A 27,085-nucleotide genomic window follows, 5' to 3' on the forward strand; every position below is an offset into this window, starting at 1 on the left:
CTTGTTGGAAGAAAGAAGAGCATTGGCCCAGCTGCGCCTGGCGGAATATCAGGGCAGAATGGCCAGACATTACAACGCCTGCGTTCAACCTCGGACCTTCCAGGTCGGACATCTGGTCTTAAGGAGGGTCCAAACCCATGTGGGTGCCTTTGACCCGACATGGGAGGGGCCGTTTGAAGTCAAGGGAATAGTCCGACCTGGGACGTACATGTTGGCCGATCTGAAAGGAGACGTCATCGCGCACCCATGGAACGCGGAGCACCTGAAGCGTTATTATCCTTGAAATGCCGAAATGGTTCTCAATGGATCTGTAAAAACTGTTTCAATCGAAAATGTGACGATTTAATTTCATGATTCCGAGTTCGACCAGAAATTAAATGGGGCCACGGACTCCCGCACGGTCACATTCCAGCAGTCGGTTAAAATCCAATCCTCCAAAACCTAAGGGTACGAGGTGCGATGCCAAAACCACTGACGAACTTAACATTCAAACCTTCAAGGTAAAGGGGCGATGTGAAAAGTTCAAAATGATCAAGCCTTTGAACTTAAGGGTACGAGGTGCGATATGAAGAACAGCTACGGACTTAGGGTTTTAGCCTTTTAACGTTTTTTAAGTTGAGGGTGCGATGTTAAAAAATCCAGAGTTGGTGCAATGCATTGAATGCTAGACAGAGATTCAAATTCAAACTTTCAATTATTTTAATTGAAGGCGCGACCTCAAAAGTAAGAGGTGCGAGGTGACATTGGCTGCAGTTCAAAGAAAAAGCAAAGAAAGGAAAGATGTTGCCAACACCAAAGTAAAAACGAACAAAGCTTCTTCATTAAATGGAGAGCAGAGCCAAGGCTTATAGACCTTGCAGCTCTGCCCTGACACTTACAAAAAAAAAAAAAGGAGAAGAGAAGAAAGACAGAGAAAGGCCTCATGAAGGATGATTGCCTAAGAGCCTGCCTGAGGAGCGCCCTCCTGAGTGGTGCCGACCTGGTCCTCTTCGAGATCGGAGTAGTCAGAGTCCAGATCTCTGACATACTTATCCACCAACGCCTGGGGGCCAGGGGTGCCGCTAGGCCCAGACGCCCACTGCTCAGCGTACCTCTTCTTCAGACCACCGAGATCGATCTGAAGGTCAGGCATGTCGGAAGCAATGCCCTTCTGAGAAACTTGAAGCCCGCGTCAGAGAAGTCTTTGGCAAATCCATCGAAGTCAGGATGTTGCCTAAACGATTCCTCCAATAGGGCTCCATTGCTGAGACGCTCCTTCACCGTCGCCAGCTCGGCAGTCGCATGCTTCAGCTCCTCCTCCTTCGCTTCAAGCGCCTGGAGCATGTTGTCCTTCTCCTTGAGGAGTTGGAACTTCTCCTTCTCCAAGTCCTTGGTGATAGCATGGGCAGCTTGGAGCTGGGCCTTGCGTCTGTCCTCTTCTTTCTTCAGCAGCTCGGCCTTGGTCTCCACCTCGGCCTTCAAAATTTCCACCTCAGAGTGAGCCTTCAGCAGCTCATCCTTCATGGTGGAGGAAGCAGCCTCCAAGGCAGCAGAGAACTCCTCTTTCTCCCTCGCTGCCAAAACTTCCCTCCCATCCAGCTCGGCCTTTACAGCCAGAGCCGATTGAATGGAAGCAACAAATGCCTGAGAAAAGGTACAAATAAGAAGTTAGACCGAGCAACCTGTTAGGTAAATTGAGCAAAAACACCAATCTTACCTCAGCGGCGTAGTCGATGGTCCTCTGCAGGACGGACCCCGGGTCACTTACAAATTTGGACGCTCTTCTGAGGCAGCGGTCCAAACTTGCAGCCGAGATGCGGGACACCTGGTCCCTCACCCCAGAACTTGACGGCTCAACTCTGAACCGTGCCGTCACGGCGGACGTCCCGCCCATCCTGGCTTCAGGATCATCCACCCGATCTACGAAGCTCGCAGGCAAGACCCCACGAGCTCCGACCTCCAAGGGGGAGGTGGTCTTCTTCTTCTTCCTCCTTCGCTTCAGAGGGACTTCCTCCCTCAACTCCTCGCCCAAGGGCGAGACGTCCACCACCTCGGTCTGATCCCTGGGGCGCTTCTCCCTCGAAGGACCCCCAGAAGACTCCAGCTCGATCACTGGGGCTGGATCTTCCGAGGCTGGCCCTACCACAGCAGGGGTGGCAGGTTTCGAACTCTGGACGGCCTCAAGAGCATGGACTTGGCCCTTGGACTTGCGCTTCACGTTGCTTGCAAATCCGCAAACCATGGCTGCAAAATAAAAACATGAGTCAACACAAAGTTAGAGGGAAAAGGGGGGAAGCAAGCTCGGCATACCAAGTTCGGAGTTCGGCCTTGAGGATTCAATGGGACGAACTGCAGGGTTGTAATCTAGCAGCCCGGACTCAAGCAGCAGCTTGTCGGTCACCAAGGTTCCGACCTTCCTACCCCTCGGAAAACGCTCCTTGTAATATTTCAGCGTGTCGAAGGAGGCTTGCGTAAGCTCAGGGACTGGTCGGATTGAAACTGCACGAAGACAAAATCCGAGTTAGACCTGAATGACAAGAAAGAAAATCACAAAAAGTAAGAACTACTCCGTACCTAGGTTCCCAAACCTAGTGGGAACGTCAAGGAAGGAACGACCTGACTCATCCTTTGCAAGCCATTCCCCAGAAGCGTAGAACCACTTCCTCACCCATCCCTTGATGGAGGTCGGCCCCTTAACTATACCGCCTGCGCCTTTCCTTGCGCACATATAGAACCGACCAGGCTTCTTAGCTATCCTTTTCGCTTCGAAGCACGCGAGGAGCTGGTCTACGTCCAACAGCTCGGCCTCTTCACTATCCCGAGCTCGTAGCCAAAAAAGGGTGGCCAAAGCGAAAATGACACCCCACCCATTGGGGGCCACTTGAGCCGGAGCCAACCCAGTTCGGAAGAGAAATTCTTGGACAAAAGGGTGAACGGGAAGTCTGAGGCCGTACTCAAACATTTTGAAGTAGAGAGTGACCCATCCCTCTAGAGGATTGTCAGCTCTCTCCCCCTCCTCCGGAATCCTAAGGAGGATGTTCTCAGGGATAGCGAACCCCCTACGAAGGGATCCGAGGTAGTGCTCAGGTATCCTAGAAGGGTATTCCAAACCCTGACCCGATGTGGAGGCATCACTATCCTCCCCGTAATCGGAGAACCTAAAGTTTTCTATCTCATCGAGCTCGGACTCTAACCTACGAGCTAAATCCTCATCGGACCCTAAGTCGCTGCTAAAAGGGGACGACATGGCAACTACGTTCGAAAGAGAAAGTGAGGGAAGAGACCAACCTACCAAGGGTTCGAGCTACCTTCAGATCGAACTCCAAGAATTCAGGGAACGTAAGGTATGACCTGAAGGATTGGGGGTACTTATAGCTTGTCGGAAAAATTTCCCCACCGTACACGTGTAATCAACGAGCGGCTGGGATGCTCCCGAAGATCCGAAGCGTCGGAATATTTGAATATTCCGACAACGGTTATGTTTTCCCACGAATAGGAAGTCGCCACGCGTCCAAAACAAGTCGAATGAACTTCTCTGCCAGGTCGAGATCGGACCAGACAGAGAGGGGGCCAATGTTTGGGGAAAATAATACCCTGGACACGTGGAGGACCCCTATTGGTGCTCCAAGATGACTCATGAGTCATGCCCAGCTCGGACCGCCGAGATCACCACCACTAGCGTTGACAGATGCTAAGTATGACGGCCGAGGTGAACCTGGCCGAGGTCCGACCTACCGGGAAGCTCGGTGGGGGCCGATGTGAGCTATTGTCAGCGGCGTGATTATCGGGTCTAACCGTCGGTCCCGAGATTACCGGGTGTAACCGACGGTCCCGAGATTACCGGGTGTAACCATCGCGAGATTAGCAGGACTGCCACCCATAAGTAGAGGACCTCACTCCACGATCAGGTACGACGATTTTTTCTGACCTCGAACTAAACTGAGAATCCGACCTATACTGACTTGATCGTCGGAGTGCTCACCTTTTTGTGCAGGTCCGCCCAAGTATTCAGATCGGTCCGGAGGCCGAGTTCGAGTTGCAATCTGAAATACACTGTTGTGCATATCCTTGCATAAACAATTACTATCTGGGAGTAATGCATTAAACTCTACATAAATTCTTTTGTGTTCCATAAAGTAATTTGTAAGTGATTGGTCACCAAACTCAGGTTGATAGAAGCGCTTGTAGATTTCTTCAAATATTCGACTAACATTTCCTTTTCCAGAATAAAGGAATTCTCAGTATTTAAGCAACTCTTTAACATACTCACACTCATTGACCAAGCAAATAATGTCACCTTCGATTGAATTCTTGATTTGTAAAACCAGTCGAGCATCATTCCGCAACCAAGCTTTCTTGCTCTCATCCTTAGGAGGATCTTCAGTTATGTGATCGTCCATATCAATACTTAGGAAAAAAATACGAACATTGATTTTCCATGAAGAATAATTTGATCCATTCAACTTATGTTCTATGATTTTCGATATCATTGGGATCACCTCATATGTTACGGTTGATTTCTTCTTAGCCATAATAAACAAATGAACTTATTTGAACAAAACAACAAAACCAAGCCAAACCACCCGAACAGAACCAAACAAAACAAATGAACCAAACTGCTTGAATCAAATGGCTTGAATCAAATCGGTTGAACCAGACCACTTGAACTGGACCAGGTGTTTTCTGAAACTAGAAACCTTAAATGCTAACCCACGACAACCATAGGGGCTGACGGCAACAGGGTGGCGACAACGGTAGTAGTGAGTTGAGTTGGATACTAATGAACAAAACCCTAATGCACAAAATCCTAATGGGCACAAAACCCTAATGTGCACAAAAACCTAATGGGCATCAAAACCTAAGTTCAAAAATTTTAAAAGAAACCTAGAGCTATGATACCATGTAGAGACTAAGGTTGGAGAGAATCCAATGTAGTCTATTCTCATTATTTAAGTCTATATATATTGACAAATATACAAGGTTGATTTAATCCTATAAGGAGTAGGTAAATGACAAATTAATACATATTAATACAATAATATAAAATATACTAATATATATACTCTAACTTTGGTTTTGTATGTGCAGTAGTGTTTTCTTTTTGCTAAATCAGAATTTTTTATTCTGCTTGAGTTTTTTATTTTGCTAGAATTCTTGATCATGAGGTTTATATTATGTTTTAGTTTTCAAAATTTTACTGTTCGTTTAATTTTGAAAATTTATTATTTGATATTCTGTATGTTTATACAGGATTATAAGTATCATGTGTTTATACAAAATCCTACTGTATCTTATTTATACAGTTTCATGTATTTTATGTGATCTTTTAATATACATGTTTGATTATTTAATAGGCATTTGTATATAATATCCACATAATTTTATTTTTTTTTGAAACCAACACAGGCAAAACCAAATTAAACCGAATAAGATGCTACTAGGGCTACAAATAAGGACTGAAACTCAGTCATCTTACGGGAAAGCCACAAAGGGAAGTGATCCACCCAAAGAAAAGTGGACCTCGAACGGACAACCTCTCTGGTCAAAGAATCTGCAATTTCATTGTGAATCCTTCGGATATGACGAAATTCCACCATTTCAAAATTTCTCCCAAGCTCAAGGATCCTCAAAACCCAAATCCCAGCTTCTGATTTGTTCATCTCCCTTCTATTTAGAAGGTGAATCGTCTCTAAAGCGTCAGATTCCACCACCACAGCACTGAAATTCATCCTGAAAACAAGACGAATATCTTCCTTAATCACCATCAACTCAGCATGGAGGGTACTGTACCTGATGCTCACAAATTTGGACATGGCAACCTCCGAAAGATGAGTACCTCTACGAATTGAAATCGCAATTCCAGTCACTGACAATGAAATGTTACAGGCTGCATCGGAATTAATCACCATGCCCTCCTGCACAGGAAGCAAGCTCACCTCTAAATTTGAAGGAAACCCCTCCAAAGTGCCCCCAAAACATCTCCCCTTTTACTAGCATTCACACTTCTAAAAGATTACATGTATTGAAGAATTCATTCTCCTTTAATAGAAACTTCAGGAATTTACCTATTATTACTGATATTGTTCCTGTCATTCCAAATCGCCCAAAACATTACTGTATCTAATTTAAGATCCTCTCTCGACAGCACCTCCATCATCTGCTCCCAGTACCACCGAAGATCTGGGCCTTTTGCCAAGCTTCTTGATGATAAAGGCAAACAACACTCCCAGACGCTTCTAGCACGCGAACATTCAACAAAGACATGGGTGACTGTCTCCCTTTAGCAGAGCAAACTAGGCAAACAGGTACCAACTCTATACCCTTATTCTTGAGATTACTTCTTGTCGGTAAACAACTGTGTAGAGCCCTCCATAGGAATAATTTGATTTTAGTAGGAGTAGAACCAAATACATTTTCAATATTTGTCTTTTCTGTTCACACTATGAATTTTAAGATTCATAAATAGTTTATATCCACTTTTCACACTATAAATCCCCCTCTTATCATAATGTCATAACCACTCATCACACTAATTGAAATAACTAAGAGGAATATATTTAACCAGCTCCACATCCTCAAGACACAGAAAAAACTTCAGTTTCTACTCATCCTAGTGGCCCTGAGCATCAATAACATCTGCAACAAACAACTTGTCAGTAGACTTGAGCTATCTTAAATGTTTCAACAATGTTTCCCTAGGAAGCCATCTGTCCTTGAACACATCAATCGAGTAGCCATCCCCCATTCTCTTCCTCATCCTTGTTTGAACAGCTCCCCACCCCAGAGAAAGCTTTTCCAAAGATAAGAAGCTTTGGGATCAAACGAAGCCTCCAGAATACTCTCAGTAGCGTAAATTAACTCTCAGCTAGAACCTTTGCAACAAGAAGGTTCGGATTGCACAATAATCTCCAAACTTGCTTAACCAACAACGCCTTATTAAAACCCTCTAAATCCCTAAAATTCAGCCCACCAAGCTCTTTGGGATAGCACAACTTCTCTCAACTCATCAAATGGATCCAACGATGTGTATCCAAAGATCCCCACTAGAAACTCTCAAAAGAAGATGTGATCTCCAAGCAAAACGTCTTTGGTAACTTGAAGATGCTCATAGTATACGTTAGGATTGCCTGGCCCACACTTTTAATAAGGACTTCCTATTCCCCAAAAGAGAAAAATTGACCATTTCATCCTTGAAACATCTTCCAAATCCGCTCCTTCACAAATCTAAAATCTGATTTACGACTTTTAGAGAGCACCAAAGGCAACCCTAAATAAGAGTCCAGATTTGCCACCATCCTAACTTAGTGATTGCAGGTAGGTACCGCTCTCTACTATAATATTAGGAGAGAAACAAACCACAAATTTGTCATAATTCACACTTTGACCCGACGCCCTCTCATAATCTGCCAAGATCCGCTTTAAAAAGAAACATTTTGTTGGATCCACTCGAATAAAAAGTAAACAACCGTCAGCAAAAAGAGATGAGAGATCTTAGGGCATTCCTCAGTAATAGAAAAGCCGATAATAATGCCTTTGGTCGTAGCATCCTACAACAACTGAGATAATCCTTCAGCACAAATAATAAAGAGATAGGGAGAAATTTGGTCCCCTTGCCTCAGCCCGCGAGAAGGAAGAACAGACCCCCGAGCTTCACCATTAATCACCACAAAAAATTTGACCGTCGACAGGCAATGAATAATAATTAGATCTCAAGCACTCTTTGGCAAACCCCAATTTTACCATCATTTTCTCAACGAAACACCATTCCACACGGTCATAGGTTTTGTTCATATCTAACTTCAGAGCGACCATACCCTCCCTGCCTTGTTTGATACCTTTCATAGCATGTAAGCACTCGTGGTCAATAATAATATTATCATGAATAGAACGCACCAGGATAAAAATCGATTGACTATCGGAGATAATATCATTGAGCACTTCAAACAATTTGCTATAGCCTTAGTAACTATCTTATAAGACACGTTACATAAGCTTATGGGTCTGAAATCAGTTACCTCCTTAGGTCTATCAACCTTTGGGATAAGCATTATATTTGTCGAATTCCACTTTTCCACTCACCTCCTTTTGTTCAAAACATCCAGGCAACTTGCTACGGTTTTTGGACCCACAATATCCCAGTAAGACTGGTAAAATACGGTCGGAAAGCCATCCGGACCCGGAGCCTTGGAAACATCTCTTTAATGGCAGCTTCCACTTCTTCTTTTTTAAAGGAGCCAACAACCGCACATTCATTTTGCTCGTAATCTTCAGGGTAACATGTTGGAGAACCATTTCACAATCACTGTTCAACAAAAAAGAAGATTGAAAGATTCTCCCAAAATAATCAATAAACTCCTGTTCGATTTCCCCCTCATCTTCGATCCACCTACTAACACCCGTACTAAAGCCCTGAATAGTATTCTTCAGCCTTCAAAGAGAAGCTTTTTTATGAAACCATTTTGTATCTTGATCTCTCCATTTAAGTCAATCCTCTCTTGACCTTCGCATCCAATAGATTTCCTCCTCCTCTAAAAGACCATCTAGCTTAGCTTCCAAGCTATGGATAAATTGAAAGTCAAGAGGCAAAGGCTTTGAGTACTAAGCACATTTTAGCTTCTTGATTTAAGAAAACAGTGAGATGATAAGATTTTCCCTCAGGCTTGAAGCCCTCTTGCTGAAGCTGACAAATTGTAGCTAAGCGAAGACCCATCACCATTGGGTGAACTCCAATCCCCTTTCTCCAAAATAATTCTCGCAAAATTCAGATTTCTCAACCACACTGAAATATATTGCACATAATTAAATATATTGCATAATATTATATTAAATTATGTTACATATGTGCATTGTTATATGCTTAAATGTTGGTCATTAAAATGATATAAAGATTAATTAATTATTTTGATGTCATTGGTGGAACATTAAGTAATTAAATAGTAGCAATAGCATTTTAATTATTCTAATGTTTTTAAGATATTTTACTATTTTTTAATTTATTGAAATGACATCAATATTTGTAATTGAATATAAAATTTAAATTAATTTTCCAACAGAAAAATTATTTTTATTTTATATTTAATTAAAATGAGATAATATTTTATTTATTACGATAAACATGCATATATTTTTGGAAATTTTAGTAGCCCACAGGTCTAGAATATATTTTTATATATATTCTTATTGGTATAATGAATATTAGCCTCATGATGAAGTATACTTGAATATTATAATTTTTGCCTACAAGTAAATTACAACATTCAATTATTTGATTATTGGATTAGTTTACATGGGTAAAATTTACTTGCTTCATTACAGTTTGTAAGCTTGATATTTATTTATTTTGCAGTTCAATATTTAATTATTCCTAATTCTAAATCATATCGTATCCCATTTTTAAGTGGTGACAATTTTAAGGATTGGAAAGAGAAAGTTCTCAACATTGGGGTGCATGGACCTTGTCTTGGCATTACGTGTTGATGAACCACCAATACCTATAGAATTAAGTACCCAAAATGAGTAAGTAGCATATGAACAGTGGGAGAGATCCAACCGCTTAAGTATCATGCTTATCAAGTCCCATGTGGGTAAAAGTATTCGTGGTTCGATTCCGATTTGTGCTAAAGTCAAGGAACATCTTGATCCTATTGAGCAGTAGTTTGTTACTTTTGATAAGGCAATGACAAGTACCTTAATGAATCAATTGTCATATATGAAGTTTGATGGTAACAAAGGTATACGTGAGCACATAATGTAAATGAGGGATATAGCTGCTGAACTTAAGACGTTAGAGATAGGGATTTTTTGGTCTTTTATGGTTCACTTCATCCTTAATCCACTTCCTTCAGAATATGGACCTTTTAACATTTCATATAACAAACATAAGGAAAATGGTCAATCAATGAACTTTTGATCATAATTGTTCAAGAAGAAACATGGTTGAAATAGGAAATGGTTGAATGTGCACACGTGGCGACTCGTGGTAAGAAAGCTGTCAACAAGGGGAAAGGAAAGACACCTCTTAATCAAGTTAATAAGGGTGCATTCCTATGTTTTCTTTTGGTACAAAGAAGGGACACGTGAAGAAAGATTGGCCCAAATACATATAATGGCTTGAAAAGAAAGGTACACTCGTCTCTTATGTATGTTATATATGAATCTAATATGTGTGAAATTTCTCATAACACACGGTGGATTGAGTCTGGTTTTACAATTCATATTGCTAATACCATGCAGGGCTTCCTAAGCCATCAGAAACAAGATGAGATCACATGTGGAAGCTATTGGAACCTGTCGTCTTATTCTGTCTACCGGCTTTGTTTTGGACCTTGAAAAAACTACTTTTTCCATAAACCTAATTTCGGTTTCTAAACTTTTACCTTGTGGATATGTCCTTAACTTTTGTGGTAGTTCATCTACTTTTGATTGCAACCTTATGTCTATGCATGTTAACGGCGGTTTAAAGCGAAATGTTATGAAGAAAAAGTCTTCCATGTTATGGTATAGGAGATTAGGTCATATCTCCATTAAGAGAATTAAGAAATTAGCCGAAAGGCAAAACCGAACATTAATGGACATGGTAAGATGCATGATTAGTAACTCTAGTTACCATTGTCATTGTGGAGTGAAGCCCTTAAAACAGCTGTGTATGTATTAAATAGAGTTCCAACCAAGGCAATTCATAAAACACCTTTTGAGTTATGGAAGAGTTGAAAACCTAGTTTAAGGCATTTACATACATAGGGTTATCCAGCTGAAATAGAGTATGTAATCCACATGAGAAGAAATAATTAGACTCACGAACAATTATTGGTCATTTCATTGGCTATGTAAAAGGATCTAAGGATTTTAGGTTTTATTGTCCATCCAATGCAAGTAGAATAGTAAACTCACCAAATGCAAGGTTTCTAGAAAATGGTGATTAGTGGGAGTAGCCAACCTTGAAATTTATGTTTTGAGGAAATTCAAGAAACACGTTCCATTCCCGATTCATCAAATGGAGTTGTAGTGGTTCAAGATAATCATCAAGAATTAGAAAATTTTGAACAACTATATAATGATGAACTTAGCAAAAGTTATATTGTTTATGTAAATCCTGTTAGCAAAAATTCTCTAAGAGAGGATGTTGATGTAACATTAAGGAGATTTACAAGAACAAGAAAGTCTGTTATTCCTTCTAACTATCTAGTGTATTTACAAGAATCTGATATTGACTTTGGTGCTGAGGATGACCCCATTACGTTTTCACAAGCTATGAGTGGAATCAAATCCACATTATGGTATGATGTCGTGGAGGATGAGATGAAATCTATGGCTAGTAATCAAGTTTGAGATCTTGTCGAATTGTCTGAAGGTTCAAAGACCATTGATTGTAAATGGGTATTTAAACCAAAAGAGATTCTAGAAACCATGTTGAAAGATATAAGGCAAGACTTGTAGCCAAAGGTTGCGCTCAACAAGAAGGAGTTGATTATTATATGAAACCTTTTCTCCAGTTTCAAAGGACTCATTTAGGATAATCATGGCATTAGTAGCTCAGTTTGATTTAGAACTACATCAAATGGATGTGAAAATAGTCTTCCAAGATGAAGATTTAGAGGAAGAAGTATACATGAAACAACCTGAATGGTTCACCTCAAGTAAAAATAGTCACTTAGTATGTAAGCTTAGAAGGTCTATATATGGGTTAAAGCAAGACTCTCGCCAATGGAATTTAAAGTTCCATGATGTCATTACTTCATTTGGTTTTTGAAGAAAACATTATGGATCAATGTATATACCATAATGTTAGTGAGAGCAAAATTGTTTTCTTAATCCTATATGTAGATGACATCTTGCTTGCTTCAAGCGATTTGGGCTTACTCTATGAAGTGAAACAGTTTCTCTCAAGAACTTTTGATATGAAAGATATGGGTGAAGCTCTTATATCATTGGCATAAAAATTAAAAGATACGGAGCTCAAAGGCTATTAGGACCGTCTCAAGAAACCTATATTAATAAAGTTCTTGAAAGATTTTGTATGAAAAATTGTTCATTTGGTTTGGTACCTATAATTAAACGTGACAAATTTAATTTGAGTCAATGCCCAATAAATGACCTTGAAAAGGAACAAATGAAAAACATTCCTTATGGTTATGCAGCAGGAAGCTTGATGTATACTCAGGTTTGTACTAGACCTGATATAGCAGTTGTGATGGGAATGTTGGGAAAATATAAAAGTAAACCAAGCATGGATCATTGGAGAGTTGGAAAGAAATTGATGCATTATCTTTAAGGAATGAAACATTACATGCTTACTTACAGACATTCTGATCATTTAGAAGTGATTCGATATTCAAACTCAGACTTTGCTGGATGTTCTGATAGCAGAAAATCGACATCGGGATATGTCTTTTTACTAACTGGAGGAGCTATTTCCTGGAGAAGTGAAAAGCATACACTAATAGCCACTTCGATTACAGAAGCCGAGTTTATCTCCTGTTATGAAGCAACATCACATGCTATTTGGCTCAGGAGTTTTGTTTCTAAACTTGGAATAGTGGATTCTATTTCCAGGCCATTAAAGATATACTGTGACAATTTCGTTGCTATGTATCTGGCTAAGAATAACAAAAGTGGAAGTCGAAGTAAGCACATCGACATTAAGTACTTAGCTATTAGAGAGTGTGTTAAGTCTAATGAGGTGTTCATTGAACATATTGACACTAAGTCAATGATTGTAGATCCATTGACAAAGGACTTAGCACCTAAGTCATATAAGGAACATGTAGGTCATATGGGACTCAGTTTTATTTAATTGAGACACTCATTTTATTACAGTATTTTAATAATGAAAAACTCCAATATTATATTTGTCATATTTGTTTGTATACATAAAATTTGGAGAATGACAATAAGGTTGCTGAAATAAAGTAAAATCCTGAATGAACATTAGAAGTTCATTCAAAAAGCAATAATGAGCCACATATAGTGTACTATTCCAAGTCGGTTGAATACATAGTAATACATGGAAGGTACTTCTTAACTTATAAGAGAATTTACGGCCATGATCCTTGTGTTCAAATGATTTATTTGAGTATAAAGTTGTTTGGAGATTTTGTTATGTTTAGTGGGCCAAGTGGGAGAATGTAAGTCATTCAATTTCGTTATATATATTATTATTTTATTATTGAAATATTTTGTAAAAATTTGAATTGGCCTCCTATCTAGTTACCCACCACCCAAAAATATCTACGTTATAGGTGGTTAGGTGGTTACGTTTTTAAAATGATTTTATCTCATCTTATTCTTCTGGAGGAGAGATTTTTTTACAAAAAAAACTTGGATCTTTTTATAGAAAACTTAGGGTCTCTAGCCTAACAGAGTAAGTCTGTATTTTCCATCAAGACATGGATTAAAGCATTTGATAGGCTAGCAACGGTGCGATATTTTTAATTGATTTCCAAATTTGATTGCTATGGCTGGAGGTATGTAATATTTAAACTTTATCAAACACCAAAATGATTGTTTTTCTTTTCTTTTAGGTTTATGGACTAAAAATAAACACACTTTAAAGTACTTAAATAACAGTTTGAAAAGTTTACCCCTGTTTGAAACTCTTGATTTACAACGACTTGCAAATCATATTGATTTTTAAATCATTTCCATTGTTTGGTGCAAAAAGAAACGGAACGAATTTGAAATCACAAATCATTTAAAATCAGATTTTTGTCAAAAAAAATTTTCCGTTCCAAATAGGTTGGATTTGGAAGGATTTGAAATTAATACTTGAAGTTACAAGTTTACCCTATTTTTAAGAGAAAAAATAGATTTTCCATTTTTTGAAAATTTATTCATATCACTCCATCCTACATCCGTATTCGCCATATAATTATTTTCTGAATATTTTTTTATCTAAATTGTCAAACATACTACAATTATTTTCTATTTTGCTTGATGGTCTCAATCAGTTTTATTTTCTCTTTATTTCAATTTTTATAACACTAATTAGGGTCCAAATTGTTTATGCAAGAATATGCACAACAATGTATTTCAGATTGCAACTCGAACTCGGCTTCCGGGCCGATCTGAACACTTGCGCGGACCTGCACAAAAAGGTGAGCACTTCGACGATCAAGTCAGTATAAGTCGGATTCCCAGTTTAGTTCGAGGTCAGAAATCATCGTACCTGATCGTGGAGTGAGGCCTTCTACTTATGGGTGGTAGTCCCGCTAATCTCGTGACGGTTACACCCGGTAATCTCGGGACCGACGGTTACGCCCGATAATCACGCCGCTGACAGTTGCTCACATTGGCCCCTACCGAACTCCCCGGTAGGTCGGACCTGGGCCAGGTTCACCTCGGTCCTCATACTTAGCATTTGTCGACGTTAGTGGCGGCCATCTCGGCTATCCGAGCTGAGATGACTCATGAGTCATCTTGGAGCATCAATAGGGGTCCTCCACGTGTCCAGGGTATTTTCTTCTCCAAACATTGGCCCCCTCTCTGTCTGGTCCAATCTCGACCTGGCAGAGAAGTTCATTCGATTTGCTTTGGACGCGTGGCGACTTCCTATTCGTGGGAAAACATAACCGCTGTGGAAGATTTATCGTCGGAAAATTCAAATATTCCGACGCTTCGGATCTTAGGGAGGATCCTAGCCGCTCGTTGATTACACGTGTACGGCGGGGAAATTTTTCCGACGGGCTATAAATGCCCCCAATCCTTCAGGTCATACCTTACGTTCCCTGAATTCTTGGAGTTCGATCTGAAGGCAGCTCGAACCCTTGGTAGGTCGGTCCCTTCCCTCACTTTCTCTTTCGAACGTAGTTGTCATGTCGTCCTCTTTTAGCAGCAACTTAGGATCCGATGAGGACCTAGCTCGTAGGTTAGAGTCCGAGCTCGAGGAGATAGAAAACTTTAGATTCTCCGATGACGGGGAGGATAGTGACGCCTCCACTTCAGGTCAGGGTTTGGAATACCCTTCTAGGATACCTGAGCACTACCTCGGATCCCTTCGTAGGGGGTTCGCTATCCCTGAGAACATCCTCCTCAGGCTTCCGGAGGAGGGGGAGAGAGCTGACAATCCTCTAGAGGGATGGGTCACTCTCTACTTCAAAATGTTTGAGTACGGCCTCAGACTTCCCCTTCACCCTTTCGTCCAAGAATTTCTCTTCCGGACGGGGTTGGCTCCGGCTCAAGTGGCACCCAATGGGTGGGGTGTCATTTTCGCTTTGGCCATTCTTTTTTGGCTACAAGCTCGGGATAGTGAGGAGGCCGAGCTGTTGGATGTAGACCAGCTCCTCGCGTGCTTCGAAGCGAAAAGGATAGCTAAGAAGCCTGGTCGGTTCTATATGTGTGCAAGGAAAGGTGTAGGCGGTATAGTTAAAGGGTCGACCTCCATCAAGGGATGAGTGAGGAAGTGGTTCTACGCTTCTGGGGAATGACTCGCAAAGGATGAGTCAGGTCGTTCCTTCTTCGACGTCCCCACTAGGTTTGGGAACCTCGGTACGGAGTAGTTCTTACTTTTTGTAATTTTCTTTTCTGTCATTCAGGTCTAACTCAAATTTGGCCTTTGTGCAGTTTCAATCCGACCAGTCCCCGAGCTTACGCAAGCCTCCTTCGACACGCTGAAATACTACAAGGAGCGCTTTTCGAGGGGTAGGAAGGTCCCAACCCTGGTGACCGACGAGCTGCTGCTTGAGTCCGGGCTGCTAGATTACAACCCTGCAGTTCGTCCCATCGAATCCTCAAGGTCGAACTCTGAACTTGGTATGCCGAGCTTGCCTCCCCCTTTTTCCTCTAACCTTGTGATGACCCCTGTTTTTATTTTGCAGCCATGGTTTGCGGATTTGCAAGCAGCGTGAAGCGCAAGTCCAAGGGTCGAGCCCATGCTCTTGAGGCCGCCCAGAGTTCGAAACCTACCACCCCTGCCGTGGCAGGGCCTGCCTCGGAAGATCCAGCCCCAGTGATCGAGCTGGAGTCTTCTGGGGGTCCCTCGAGGGAGAAGCGCCCCAGGGATCAGACCGAGGCGGTGGACGTCTCGCCCTTGGGCGAGGAGGTGAGGGAGGACGATCCTGCGGCCAGGATGGGCGGGACGTCCGACGTGACGGCACGGTTCAGAGTTGAGCCGTCAAGTTCCGGGGTGAGGGACCAGGTGTCCCGCATCTCAGCTGCAAGTTTGGACCGCTGCCTAAGGAGGGCGTCCAAATTTGTGAGCGACCCTGGGTCCGTTTTGCAGAGGACCATCGACTACGCCGCCGAGGTAAGACTAGCGTCCCCATTTTTGCTTAATTTCGCCTAACAGGTATCTCGGTCTAACCTTTTCCTTGTACCGTTTCTCAGGCGTTCGTTGCTTCCATTCAATCGGCTCTGGCTGTAAAGGCCGAGCTGGATGGGAGGGAAGTTTTGGCAGCAAGGGAGAAAGAGGAGTTCTCTGCTGCCTTGGAGGCTGCTTCCTCCACCATCAAGGATGAGCTGCTGAAGGCTCACTCTGAGGTGGAGATTTTGAAGGCCGAGGTGGAGTCCCAGGCCGAGCTGCTGAAGAAGGAAGAGGACAGGCGCAAGGCCCAACTCCGAGCTGCCCACACTATCACCAGGGGCTTGGAGAAGGAGAAGTTCCAGCTCCTGAAGGAGAAGGACGACATGCTCCAGGCGCTTGATGCGAAGGATAAGGAGCTGGAGACGGCGAATGAGCGCCTCAGCAATGAAGTCCTATTGGAGGAATCGTTTAGGCAACATCCTGACTTCGATGGATTTGCCAAAGACTTTTCTGACGCGGGCTTCAAGTTCCTCATGAAGGGCATTGCTTCCGACATGCCCGACCTTCAGATCGATCTCAGCGGTATGAAAAGGAGGTATGCCGAGAAGTGGGCGTCTGGGCCTGGCGGCACCCCTGGCCCCCAAGCGTTGGTGGATCAGTATGTCAGAGATCTGGACTCTGACTACTCCGATCTCGAAGAGGACCAGGTCGGCACCACATAGGAGGGCGCTCCTCAGGCGGACTCTTAGGCGATCATCCTTCATGAGGCTTTTCTCTGTCTCTCTTCTCTTCCTTTTTTGTTTGTAAGTGTCAGGGCAGAACTGCAAGGTCTATAAGCCTTGGCTCTGCTCTCCATTAATGAAGAAGTTTTGTTCGATTTTACCTTGGTGTCGGCAACATCGTTCATTTCTTCGCTTTTTTCTTGAACTACAGCCAATGTCACCTCGCACCTCTTACCTTTGAGGTCGCGCCTTCAATTAAAATAGTTGTAAGTTTGAGTTTGAATCTCTTAATGTTCAATGCATTGCACCAACTCTGGATTTTTAACATCGCACCCTTAACTTAAAAAAGGTTAAAAGGCTAAAATCCTAAGTCCGTAGCTATTCTTCATATCGCATCTCGTACCCTCAAGTTCGGAGGCTTGATCATTTTGAACTTTTCACATTGCCCTTTTGCCTTGAGCCTTGAAGGTTTGAGTTTTAAGTTCGTCAGTGGTTTTGGCATCACACCTCGTACCCTTAGGCTTCAGAGGATTGAATTTGAACCAACTGCTGGAATGTGATCGCGTGGGAGTCCGTGGCCCCCATTTAATTTCTGGTCGAACTCGGAAGCATGAAATTAAATCATCACATTTATTCCGATCATAATTCTTTTGGAACAGTCTTTACAGATTCATTGAAAATCCTTTTTGCATTTCTGGGATAATAGCGCTTCAGGTGCTCCGCGTTCCACGGGTGCGCGAGGACGTCTCCTTTCAGATCGGCCAATATGTACGTCCCAGGTCGGACTATGCCCTTGATCTCAAACGGGCCCTCCCAGGCCGGATCAAGGGCACCTACATGCGTTTGGACCCTCCTTAAGACCAGATGTCCGACCTGAAAGGCCCGAGGTCGAACGCGGGCATTGTAATGTCTGGCCATTCTGCCCTGATATTCCGCCAGGCGTAGCTGGGCCATTGCTCTTCTTTCTTCCAACAAGTCGAGGTTGAGGAGCAGCTCTTCCTCATTTGCCGTAGGTTCGAAATGCTCTACTCTGTCAGATGGCATGCCGATCTCAACCGGGACTACAGCTTCGGAGTCGAAGGCCAGGGAGAACGGGGTCTCACCCGTCGACTCTCGTTGGGTGGTCCGGTACGACCATAGAACCTCTGGTAGCTCCTCGGCCCACCTGCCTTTCTTGGAGTCCAGTCTAAGTTTGATGCCTCGCTTAATGATCTTGTTGACTGCCTCCACCTGCCCATTTGCTTGCGGATGTGCGGGGGACGAGCTAAGATGACTTATGCCAAGTTTGCTGCAAAAGTCTTTGAACTTGGCGTTGTCAAACTGCTTCCCATTGTCTGTCACTATGGCCTGCGGTATACCAAAGCGACATATGACATTCGTCCATACGAAGGACGTGACCCTGGATTCCGTTATGTGGAAGAGCGCCTCGGCCTCGGCCCACTTGGTGAAGTAATCCACAGCAACCACAGCGAACTTGGTCTGGCCCTTGCCCAAAGGGAGAGGACCAATGATATCTACCCCCCACTGCGCGAATGGCCACAGGGCCGAGATGGGGGTGAGCAGCTCGGGAGGTTGGTGGATTATGGTTCCGTAGCGTTGGCAATTGTCGCAAGTTCTAACGAACTTCTTGGCGTCCTGGCTGAGGGGCGGCCAATAGTATCCTTGTCGGATCACTTTGGCTGACAGCGACCGGGCGCCTGAGTGATTGTCGCACACTCCTTCGTGGATCTCTCTGAGGACGTACAGGCCCTCTTTAGGGGTTAGGCATCTCAATAGAGGCAGAGAAAAGCCACGTCGGTACAATGCCCCATCTCGGACCACGAACCGAGCTGCCCGCCGTGCCAACTTTCTGCGCACCTTGGGGTCTTGTGGTGAGTTGCCCCTAATGAAGTCCGCGATCGGGTCCATCCATGAAGATTCTGGAGCGCCGATCTCCATCAGATCTGGCTCTGAGATCGAGGGATTATCTAAGATCTCGACGGGGACCGACCTGGCCAGGTCAGTCTCGTACGCCGATGCTAACTTGGCCAAGGCGTCAGTATTAGAATTTTCTGCTCGCGGAATCCGGCTTACTTCGTAAGTTCGAAACTGGGCGAGGTACGATCTGACCTTGCCCAAATATTTCTCCATTCGGGTGTCTTTGGCTTGGTACTCGTCCTTGATCTGGCTCACAACCAGCTGTGAGTCACTGAAGACCTTAACACAAGAGGCCCCCAATGCTCTAGCGATTCGTAGGCCGGCAATAAATGCTTCATACTCAGCCTCGTTGTTAGAAGTCCGGAAGCCGAACCGCAAGGCATACTCAAATCGCTCGCCCCCTGGTCCGAGCAAGAGGACCCCAGCTCCGCACCCCTTCTCATTGGAGGATCCGTCGACATAGACTGTCCAAGGTAGGTCGGACTCGCTCAGCTCGGAAGGTGGTGTGAGCTCGGGTATGAAATCTGCCGCTGCTTGTCCTTTCAACGCAGTTCTGGGTTCGAACTGGATGTCGTACTCACTTAGCTCTATTGCCCACTTCATTAGGCGTCCAAAAGCTTTCGGCTTATGGAAGATGCTTTTTAGGGGCAAGTTAGTGAGCACCACCACCGTATGGGCTTGAAAGTATGGTCTGAGCCGTCGGGCCGAGGTGACCAAAGCGAGAGCCAACTTCTCCATCTGAGGGTATCTAGTCTCGGCTTCGGTCATAGCCTTGCTTGTGTAGTAAATCGGGTTTTGCCGAGCTGACGGCACTGTCAGATACTGCTAAGTACAATTGGAGCTTGTCTCCCGGCATGGGCTTGGCGAGCAAAGGTGCCGAACAGAGGTAGCTCTTCAATTGCTGAAACGCTTGCTCGCACTCCGCTGTCCATTGAAACGGCCCTTTCTTTCGTAGGATTTTGAAGAAAGGAAGGCACTTATCTGTCGATCTTGAAACAAACCGGCTCAGGGCCGCAATCCTGCCATTGAGACACTGAAGCTGCTTCAGCGTCTTCGGTGCCTCCATCTCGGTCACGGCTTTAATCTTTTCGGGGTTGGCCTTGATTCCCCGGTTATTCACCATGAAGCCGAAGAATTTTCCCGAAGAGACTCCAAAGGCACACTTAGCGGGGTTGAGCTTCATTCGATATGCCCTCAGAACCTCGAAGGCTTCGGTCAGATTGGAGAGATGCGACTTAGACTGCTTGCTCTTGACAAGCATGTCGTCTATATACACTTCCATATTCCGACCGATCTGCTTGGCGAACATTTTGTTCACCATTCACTGGTAGGTCGCTCCTGCGTTCTTTAATCCGAAGGGCATGACCTTGTAGCAGTACAGACCTTGGTCTGTTATGAAAGCGGTATGACCTTCATTTGGGACATGCATCTTGATTTGGTTGTACCCAGAGTAGGCGTCCATGAAGGTGAGCAGTTCGTGCCCGGCTGTGGCGTCCACGAGCTGATCAATCCTCGGCAGTGGGAAGCAATCTTTCGGGCATGCCTTATTTAAGTTCGTAAAATCTACGCACATTCTCCACTTGCCGTTAGATTTTTTAACTAATACAACATTGGAGAGCCACTCGGGATACGAAATTTCTCTTATGTATTCAGCTTTCAAAAGTTTGTTAACTTCCTCAACAATTACATCACTCATTTCCTTATTTATAGGTCTTCTCTTTTGTTTCACAGGTCAGAATGATGGATCTATGCTGAGGCGATGCGTCATAATTCGCGGGTCAATGCCAGGCATGTCCTCATGGGACCACGCAAAGACGTCCGAGTTGGATCTGAGGAAGTGGATTAGCTCCTCTCTGTCGGTGGCCCCCAGCTTGGTTCCTATGCTTACCTGCTTCTCGGGACTAAGCAGAGGAACAAGCTCGAGCTCCTCAGTGGGTGCGGCAAACTCCTTCCTCGGCAGGTCGGCCTCGAACTCGAGCGCCCCATCCCTACCGGCGAGCGTTTCGAGGGCGCAGACCGATGAGCCCTTGAGTGCGGAGGCATAACACTCCCTCGAAGCGGTCTGTTCTCCTCGGACCGTGCCCATGCCATTGGGGGTGGAATACTTCAAAACTTGATGAAGTGTCGAGGGAATGGCCCGAAATGAGTGGATGATGGGTCTCCCAAAGATGGCGTTATAGGCCGATCTACCGTCAATTACCACGAACTCGGCCATTTGAGTGACCCGAGTTCGGTCCTGCCCCAGCGTGACCGGCAAGTCGATGCAACCCTCTGGGATGACCGATTCTCCAGAGAACCCAACCAGCGGTGTCGGGCTTCTCTTCAATTGTGACCTCGTCCATCCCAAGGCGAGGTAGGTCGGTAAGGACAGGATGTTAGCGGATGCGCCCCCGTTTACCAGCACTCTCCTGACCACCACATGATCAATCAAGGGAGCAATCACAAGTGCATCATTGTGGGGCAGGTGGACCTCCTCCAAGTCTGCACCGTCGAAGGTGATTGGGCAGGTCGGCTCCTGCTCCCTGATGATGCACACCTCGCACCTGGCTGCACGGGCTAACTCCTTTCTTTTATGTCCGGACTGACCCCCGCTTGGCCCTCCAAAAATGGTGTTGATGACCGCAGGTCGGTCGGTGCGCCGGGGTGGCGTCCTTGAACGCTTTCGCTCCTCCTTTTTTTCTGCTGAGCTGGTCCTGGGCTTTCCCACAAACTTCTTGAAGTAGCCATCTTGAATTAGATCCTCAATTTGGCGCTTCAACTCCCAGCAGTCCGACGTGTTGTGGCCGTGCTCCCGATAGAAGCGGCAATACTTGTCCTTGCTGCGCCTCTCCAGGGCTCCCCGAAGCTTCTCAGGACGCTTGAGTAGTTTTTCCATTCCAGATTCCTCGATGTTTGTTAGGATCTCGGAAATTGGAATCGTGGTCGGGGTGAAGCGTTCGTAAGGTCGACTCCTGGTAGGTCCGCTCTCCGCCCTTCGACACTCAGCTCGGCTGCTGGAAAAGGATCCCTTGTCCTTGGACTTGGGATCTGCCCTTTCATCTTTTCCACTTCTGCCCCGGCCGATCTTTCGTTCAGGTCGGCCGGTTTTGGTTCGGAGGAGCTCCTGTCCATCGATGACTTTCTTCGCCTTCTGAAGCACCTCGGCGAAGGTGGCCGGGGCCTCCTCTCCAAGTTTCACCGTGAGAGCTTCGTCGGCTAGACCGGTGAGAAAATAGCACATGGCCGAGTCATCGGAGCAGTATGCAGCCTTCAACTGCTCCTCCTGGAATCTGGTGACATATTCCCGCAGCGTTTCACCCTCCTTCTGGCTGATGGTGGCGAGATGGGTCGCTGTCTTTTTGTCATAGTGCCGAGAAGAGAACTGGGCGAGGAACTCCCTTCTCAGCTGAGAGTAGGTCGAGATCGACCTGGCTGGCAGTCTCCGATACCACAATCGCGCGCTGCCAGTAATCGCGATCTGAAAGGCGCGACATTTGATTGCGTCTGATGTCGCTTGGAAGTCCATGAGGCCTTCAAAGACCTCAACATAGTCCTTGGGGTCCTTCGTCCCATCATAAGGCTTCACGGTAGGAGCTTTGAACTTCGGAGGGATTGGTGCTTCCAAAACGTCCGAGGTGAAAGGCGATTCTCCCAAGTCGCCATCGTTCAGTGAATCGTCTTTCTGCTCACATTTGGCCTTTAAGGCCTCCACCTGAGCATCGAGCTCCCCCCTCAGCTGGTCGAACTCCTCCCTTGTGATTATCCCTACGGGATTGTGAGAGGATTCAGCCTGCTGGTTGGAGCTCCTGCGGGATGGTGACTGCCCTTTTCGGAGAGACGAGCCTCTCTTTCTGTTGAGATGCTCACGGAGGTCTCCCCTCTGGCGAGTGTACCCCTCGCTCTCGTTGTCTTCGGGACGTTCCTCCTCGACTGGGCCGAGGTGGGAACCCCTTTGCACGCGCGTCACTCGATTTTCAGATCGGGACCCTGCGCCTGCAGCTAGCATCATTTCGTTATACATTTCCTCCATGGTGCGCATTTGTGTGCGCATTGCCTCCATCTCTCTCTGGAGCGCATCAAAGTTCTCGCTTGTTGGAGTCGGGGTTGGACCCCGGGCGCCCTTCTTAGAGGTCCCACCTCGGCCACGGGTGGCCTTGGACGTCCTCAATTAAAATAGGCGGTAGGGCAGGCGCGGTGATCCGTGTCGACCTGCGGAGGGGTTCCGTTGTTAGGCCGTCGTGACCTTGCCCCTCTACCGCTGCTGCTCCGACCTCCCTTTGGTGGGCATCGCTGGCAGCTAAAGTCCTTCGATCTGTCGTATTGGTCGAGTTCGCTGGTTGAACCATGGTCGCTTGCGTGTTGGTTTAAAAGAATTGGGATGACTTAGATTGTCGTCCCCACAGACAGCGCCAAATGTTTATGCAAGAATATGCACAACAACGTATTTCAGATTGCAACTCGAACTCGGCTTCCGGGCCGATCTGAACACTTGCGCGGACCTGCACAAAAAGGTGAGCACTCCGACGATCAAGTCAGTATAAGTCGGATTCCCAGTTTAGTTCGAGGTTAGAAATCATCGTACCTGATCGTGGAGTGAGGCCTTCTACTTATGGGTGGTAGTCCCGCTAATCTCGGGACCGACGGTTACGCCCGGTAATCTCGGGACCGACTGTTACGCCCGATAATCACGCCGCTGACAGTTGCTCACATTGGCCCCTACCGAGCTCCCCGGTAGGTCGGACCTGGGCCAGGTTCACCTCGGCCCTCATACTTAGCATTTGTCGACGTTAGTGGCGGCCATCTCGGCTATCCGAGCTGAGATGACTCATGAGTCATCTTGGAGCATCAATAGGGGTCCTCCACGTGTCCAGGGTATTTTCTTCCCCAAACACAAATAATTTCAGTTCCAAATAAGATGGATTTGCACTAACATAGGTAGTTTGATACATTTAAAATTTATCTCTATATATATATACACACACTGGTTGTTTGGTTTTTTTTTTTTTTAAATAAGGAAGTATGAGCACAACAATGAAAAGAAAATAAATGAAAAAATACTAGGGAAGTTAATGGTTTAATTTTTTTAGTTATAATTTTAGATTTAAAAATATATATTTCAATAGAAATATTTACAAATATTTTTTTGTTTTTTAAAAATTTAATTGAAAGTTTTAATTTATTAAGTTGATTTGATTAAATGATTATATTTCATATGAAAATATTATATTATTATTAATATAATATTACAAATTACAAGGACATAATAGTCAAAATGATATACTTTCTTTTCAGTCGTGAACATCCAAACAAGAAATTTTAATTTCAATTATTTAGAATCAATTTGGTTCCAAACACAAAACGGGGAATTTGAAATCATTTCCATCATTTAAAATCTTGGAATTTGAAATCATTTCCTACCAATTCCAGACCCAAACGGAGCATTAGAGATCTAAACTATTGTTTATAAAAAGTTTGTTAGATTACAAGTTTGGCCCCTAACTTGGTTTGGTGGTGTCTTATAAATAAATTCCTAAACCGTAAAAAGTCTGTCTAATAGAAAAATGTTTATGATCTATTAGGTACGAAATAAAAAAATTCAACGAAGTCATTGACCGAAGGATATTAAGTTTCTGTCGCATATCGACATTTTCATTTGTTCATAGGTTTTATATTGACATAGGAAGAATCAATATTTTCATAATATCGCAAAGAAATTGATAAAAGTATAAAATATATATAGAAATTGATAAAAGTATTAAATATATATGTATATATATCAACATAATAATGTTAATATTAATAATTTTTAACTTATTTAAAGAGTGTGAAATGCTTATTTGCTAATTAAATATTTGTTACGAATTTTTTATTTTTATAATCTTTCCAAAAATATCCTACGACATTAAAATTTTAACAATATTTCTATCGACATAGATATATAAAATCTTACTTTACACTTTTTAACATTAATGAATCTATTAAACACAATGTTAAAAGTTTGTAGACTTATTAAACATTTTTTAAAATTTAGAGATCCGGACAAATCTTTGAGAGTTGATAAACTAAACTTGTAATTTAACCATTAAAATTCGATGACAAAATATATAGACATCTTAAAATTTTATAGACTAAGATAAAATAGTACAATTGAAAGTTCATGAAGCAAAATTTAAATCAAACATTATCTGATTAAAAAAATACAATATGTGAAAGTTGTCATATTTATTTATTTTTTTATTTTAAAGGCGAAAGTTTTCATATTAAAAGGAAAAAAATAGAGAGCAATAAATATTTTAAGTAGATTTTAATTAAGACCGAAACAACTTATGACAAATAATTGACCTAACAAAGTTTGGTGTTGAAAAATTCATGCAATATTTAATATCCTCTGTAGATGAGATAGCAACAATATATGTTTTATTTATAAAATAATATACTTTTAAATATATCACTATTTTTACATTTTTACAAAAATAAATATTAGATACAATTTCAAACATAAAAAATCATATCTTATTTTTCTACTTCTGTAATTTCATTTATAAACTAAAAAATCAGATGAAATATAAATGAAATTTTATATATGTTGTCGAACTCTAAACAACATGATTAATATAGGAGTGGTTCATCGTAAGAGTTTCTCAGTTGTGGTTAAATTCTCAAAACTAAATATCTATGGTAAATAATATCGATTTTTTTGTCAATTAATTAATGTTTTGATGATAACAAAAATATTTAGTCTTAATTTTTTTTAGTTTATTGTTGTTAACATTTCTTAGCGTAAAGTCCCGAGTGCATAATGCTTTTTCGAATTGGTTAAATGTGAGTTAAAATGAAAAAGTTAAAGAGAAAATAAAAAAATGTTTTATTTATACTTATTCCGGATTGCATGTGGTGTTTCTGTTATGTTATTTGTGCATCTCTCCTCAACTTTGAAATATTGTATTATATAATACAAAGAAGACCCAAATTAGGGAAATCCTATGTTGGCGCAGTTGAAGATTGGCCCCTGGCCCCAGCCTCCTGGGCAGTCCTGTGTTGGAGTATTTCTGCTATATAGTCTTTGTTAAAAGAAATTCTACTCATTATATTTAATATATATATATATATGTTGGTGATATTCAAATCTTAATTTTCTGAGAGCAAGATTCTTATCTTTGTCGTTTTTTAAGTACAACTTGTGAGATTAGGCGATCGAACTCACAAGCTCTTGATCTTCTTCTCCATGATTCTGATTCTAATGGAGAAATTCATGCCGTAGAAGCTGTCTTTATTCCCATTGCATATCCGTCCCTGTTGGCTGATATGCAATAGGAATGATTGCTTCACTGCAATCTGATTTATTGGAGGCGAGTTTTTAACCCTTGCAGATGAATCAAACTTCTTGGTGGATATTGATCGGTCAACCTAAATTGTTGTACATCTCTTTCCATCATCTCCCTCAAGTCTGCAATAAGCCTGCTGATGTTTTGGCCAAGCATGGACTCCATCAGCCACGTCTTTTTGGCTTTTTGATTTTCCATCCTAGCTGTTGAATTTTGTAAAGGGTGGCACGCTCCAATCTGTAGCACATGTGGCATCTTCTTCAATTAATTAAAAAAAAAAAAAAGCAATCCCCCTAAACTCAAGTCCAAATCCACCACTGGATGATAGCAATCAAGTAAAAGTAGGTCTTAGGATAAAGAAGTAGCCAATTTTGTTTCATGGCTCATAGTGATAACGACGATGAACAAGATGATAAGGTAACTCTAGAATCTATTTTTTACGATTGAATTGTTTGAAGCATTTACAAATATGCAAAATGACTTAGAAAAGCTTGGTTTCAAATATGTTGCCTTGACTTGTGGAAATAAGTCATTACTTTATGAGATTATTTGCTTAAAAGAGAATGAGCCATGATATCGTGGATGTCTCTTGTGATAAGCATGTTCTTTATTTTGATGAGAAAAATGTCTTACTTGAAAAAATTAGTTTTTTTTAGCATGATGGTTGTGAAAATGATAATTTAATTAAATTGCTGGAGGAAAATGAATAAAATGCTTTACTCTATAGCTTGATAGGCAAAATAATCTATTACAAAGTTGACAAATAGATGCTTTAAACGGTTAGACAAAATAATAGAAGTAGCCAAGACTTAAGAGAGGTCTAGGTTGTGTTGATGAATACTCTCCTATTTCAAGTTCCAAAAGTATAGCTTTGTGCCTAATTGTAGTGTTGAAGGTCGTGTTATACCTAAGTGCTTTAAATTAAA

The 27,085-nt window shown here is 43.0% G+C and overlaps 2 protein-coding genes across 7 annotated transcripts; one reads left to right on the forward strand and one right to left on the reverse strand.

Moving 5' to 3' along the window:
• Positions 1-606: 606 nt before the first annotated feature.
• Positions 607-5,888, reverse strand: LOC148208315 (uncharacterized). The gene is made up of 4 exons (XM_088120180.1): positions 5,456-5,888; positions 2,290-2,478; positions 1,697-2,223; positions 607-1,623 (listed from the first exon to the last, which is right to left on the reverse strand). Exons 1-4 carry the CDS (start codon positions 5,886-5,888, stop codon positions 1,099-1,101), a joined length of 1,674 nt encoding a protein of 557 aa, XP_087976306.1. The 3' UTR covers positions 607-1,098.
• Positions 5,323-26,661, forward strand: LOC111012053 (uncharacterized). 6 transcript variants are annotated; one of them, XM_088119320.1, is made up of 6 exons: positions 5,323-6,284; positions 9,925-10,101; positions 10,213-15,462; positions 15,538-15,709; positions 15,792-16,219; positions 16,300-26,661. In XM_088119320.1, exons 5-6 carry the CDS (start codon positions 15,794-15,796, stop codon positions 16,936-16,938), a joined length of 1,065 nt encoding a protein of 354 aa, XP_087975446.1. In that variant the 5' UTR covers positions 5,323-6,284; positions 9,925-10,101; positions 10,213-15,462; positions 15,538-15,709; positions 15,792-15,793; the 3' UTR covers positions 16,939-26,661. The 6 variants fall into 6 exon arrangements, with proteins under 6 accessions (XP_087975446.1, XP_087975444.1, XP_087975445.1 ...); XM_088119318.1 differs by having other exon boundaries at positions 5,328-6,284; positions 9,326-10,101; XM_088119319.1 differs by having other exon boundaries at positions 5,328-6,284; positions 9,378-10,101.
• The last annotated feature ends 424 nt before the right edge of the window (positions 26,662-27,085 follow it).

This window comes from Momordica charantia (genome assembly GCF_013281855.1).
Source record: "Momordica charantia cultivar OHB3-1 chromosome 11 unlocalized genomic scaffold, Mcharantia_2.0 BLBB01000011.1, whole genome shotgun sequence".
Lineage (NCBI taxonomy): Eukaryota > Viridiplantae > Streptophyta > Magnoliopsida > Cucurbitales > Cucurbitaceae > Momordica > Momordica charantia.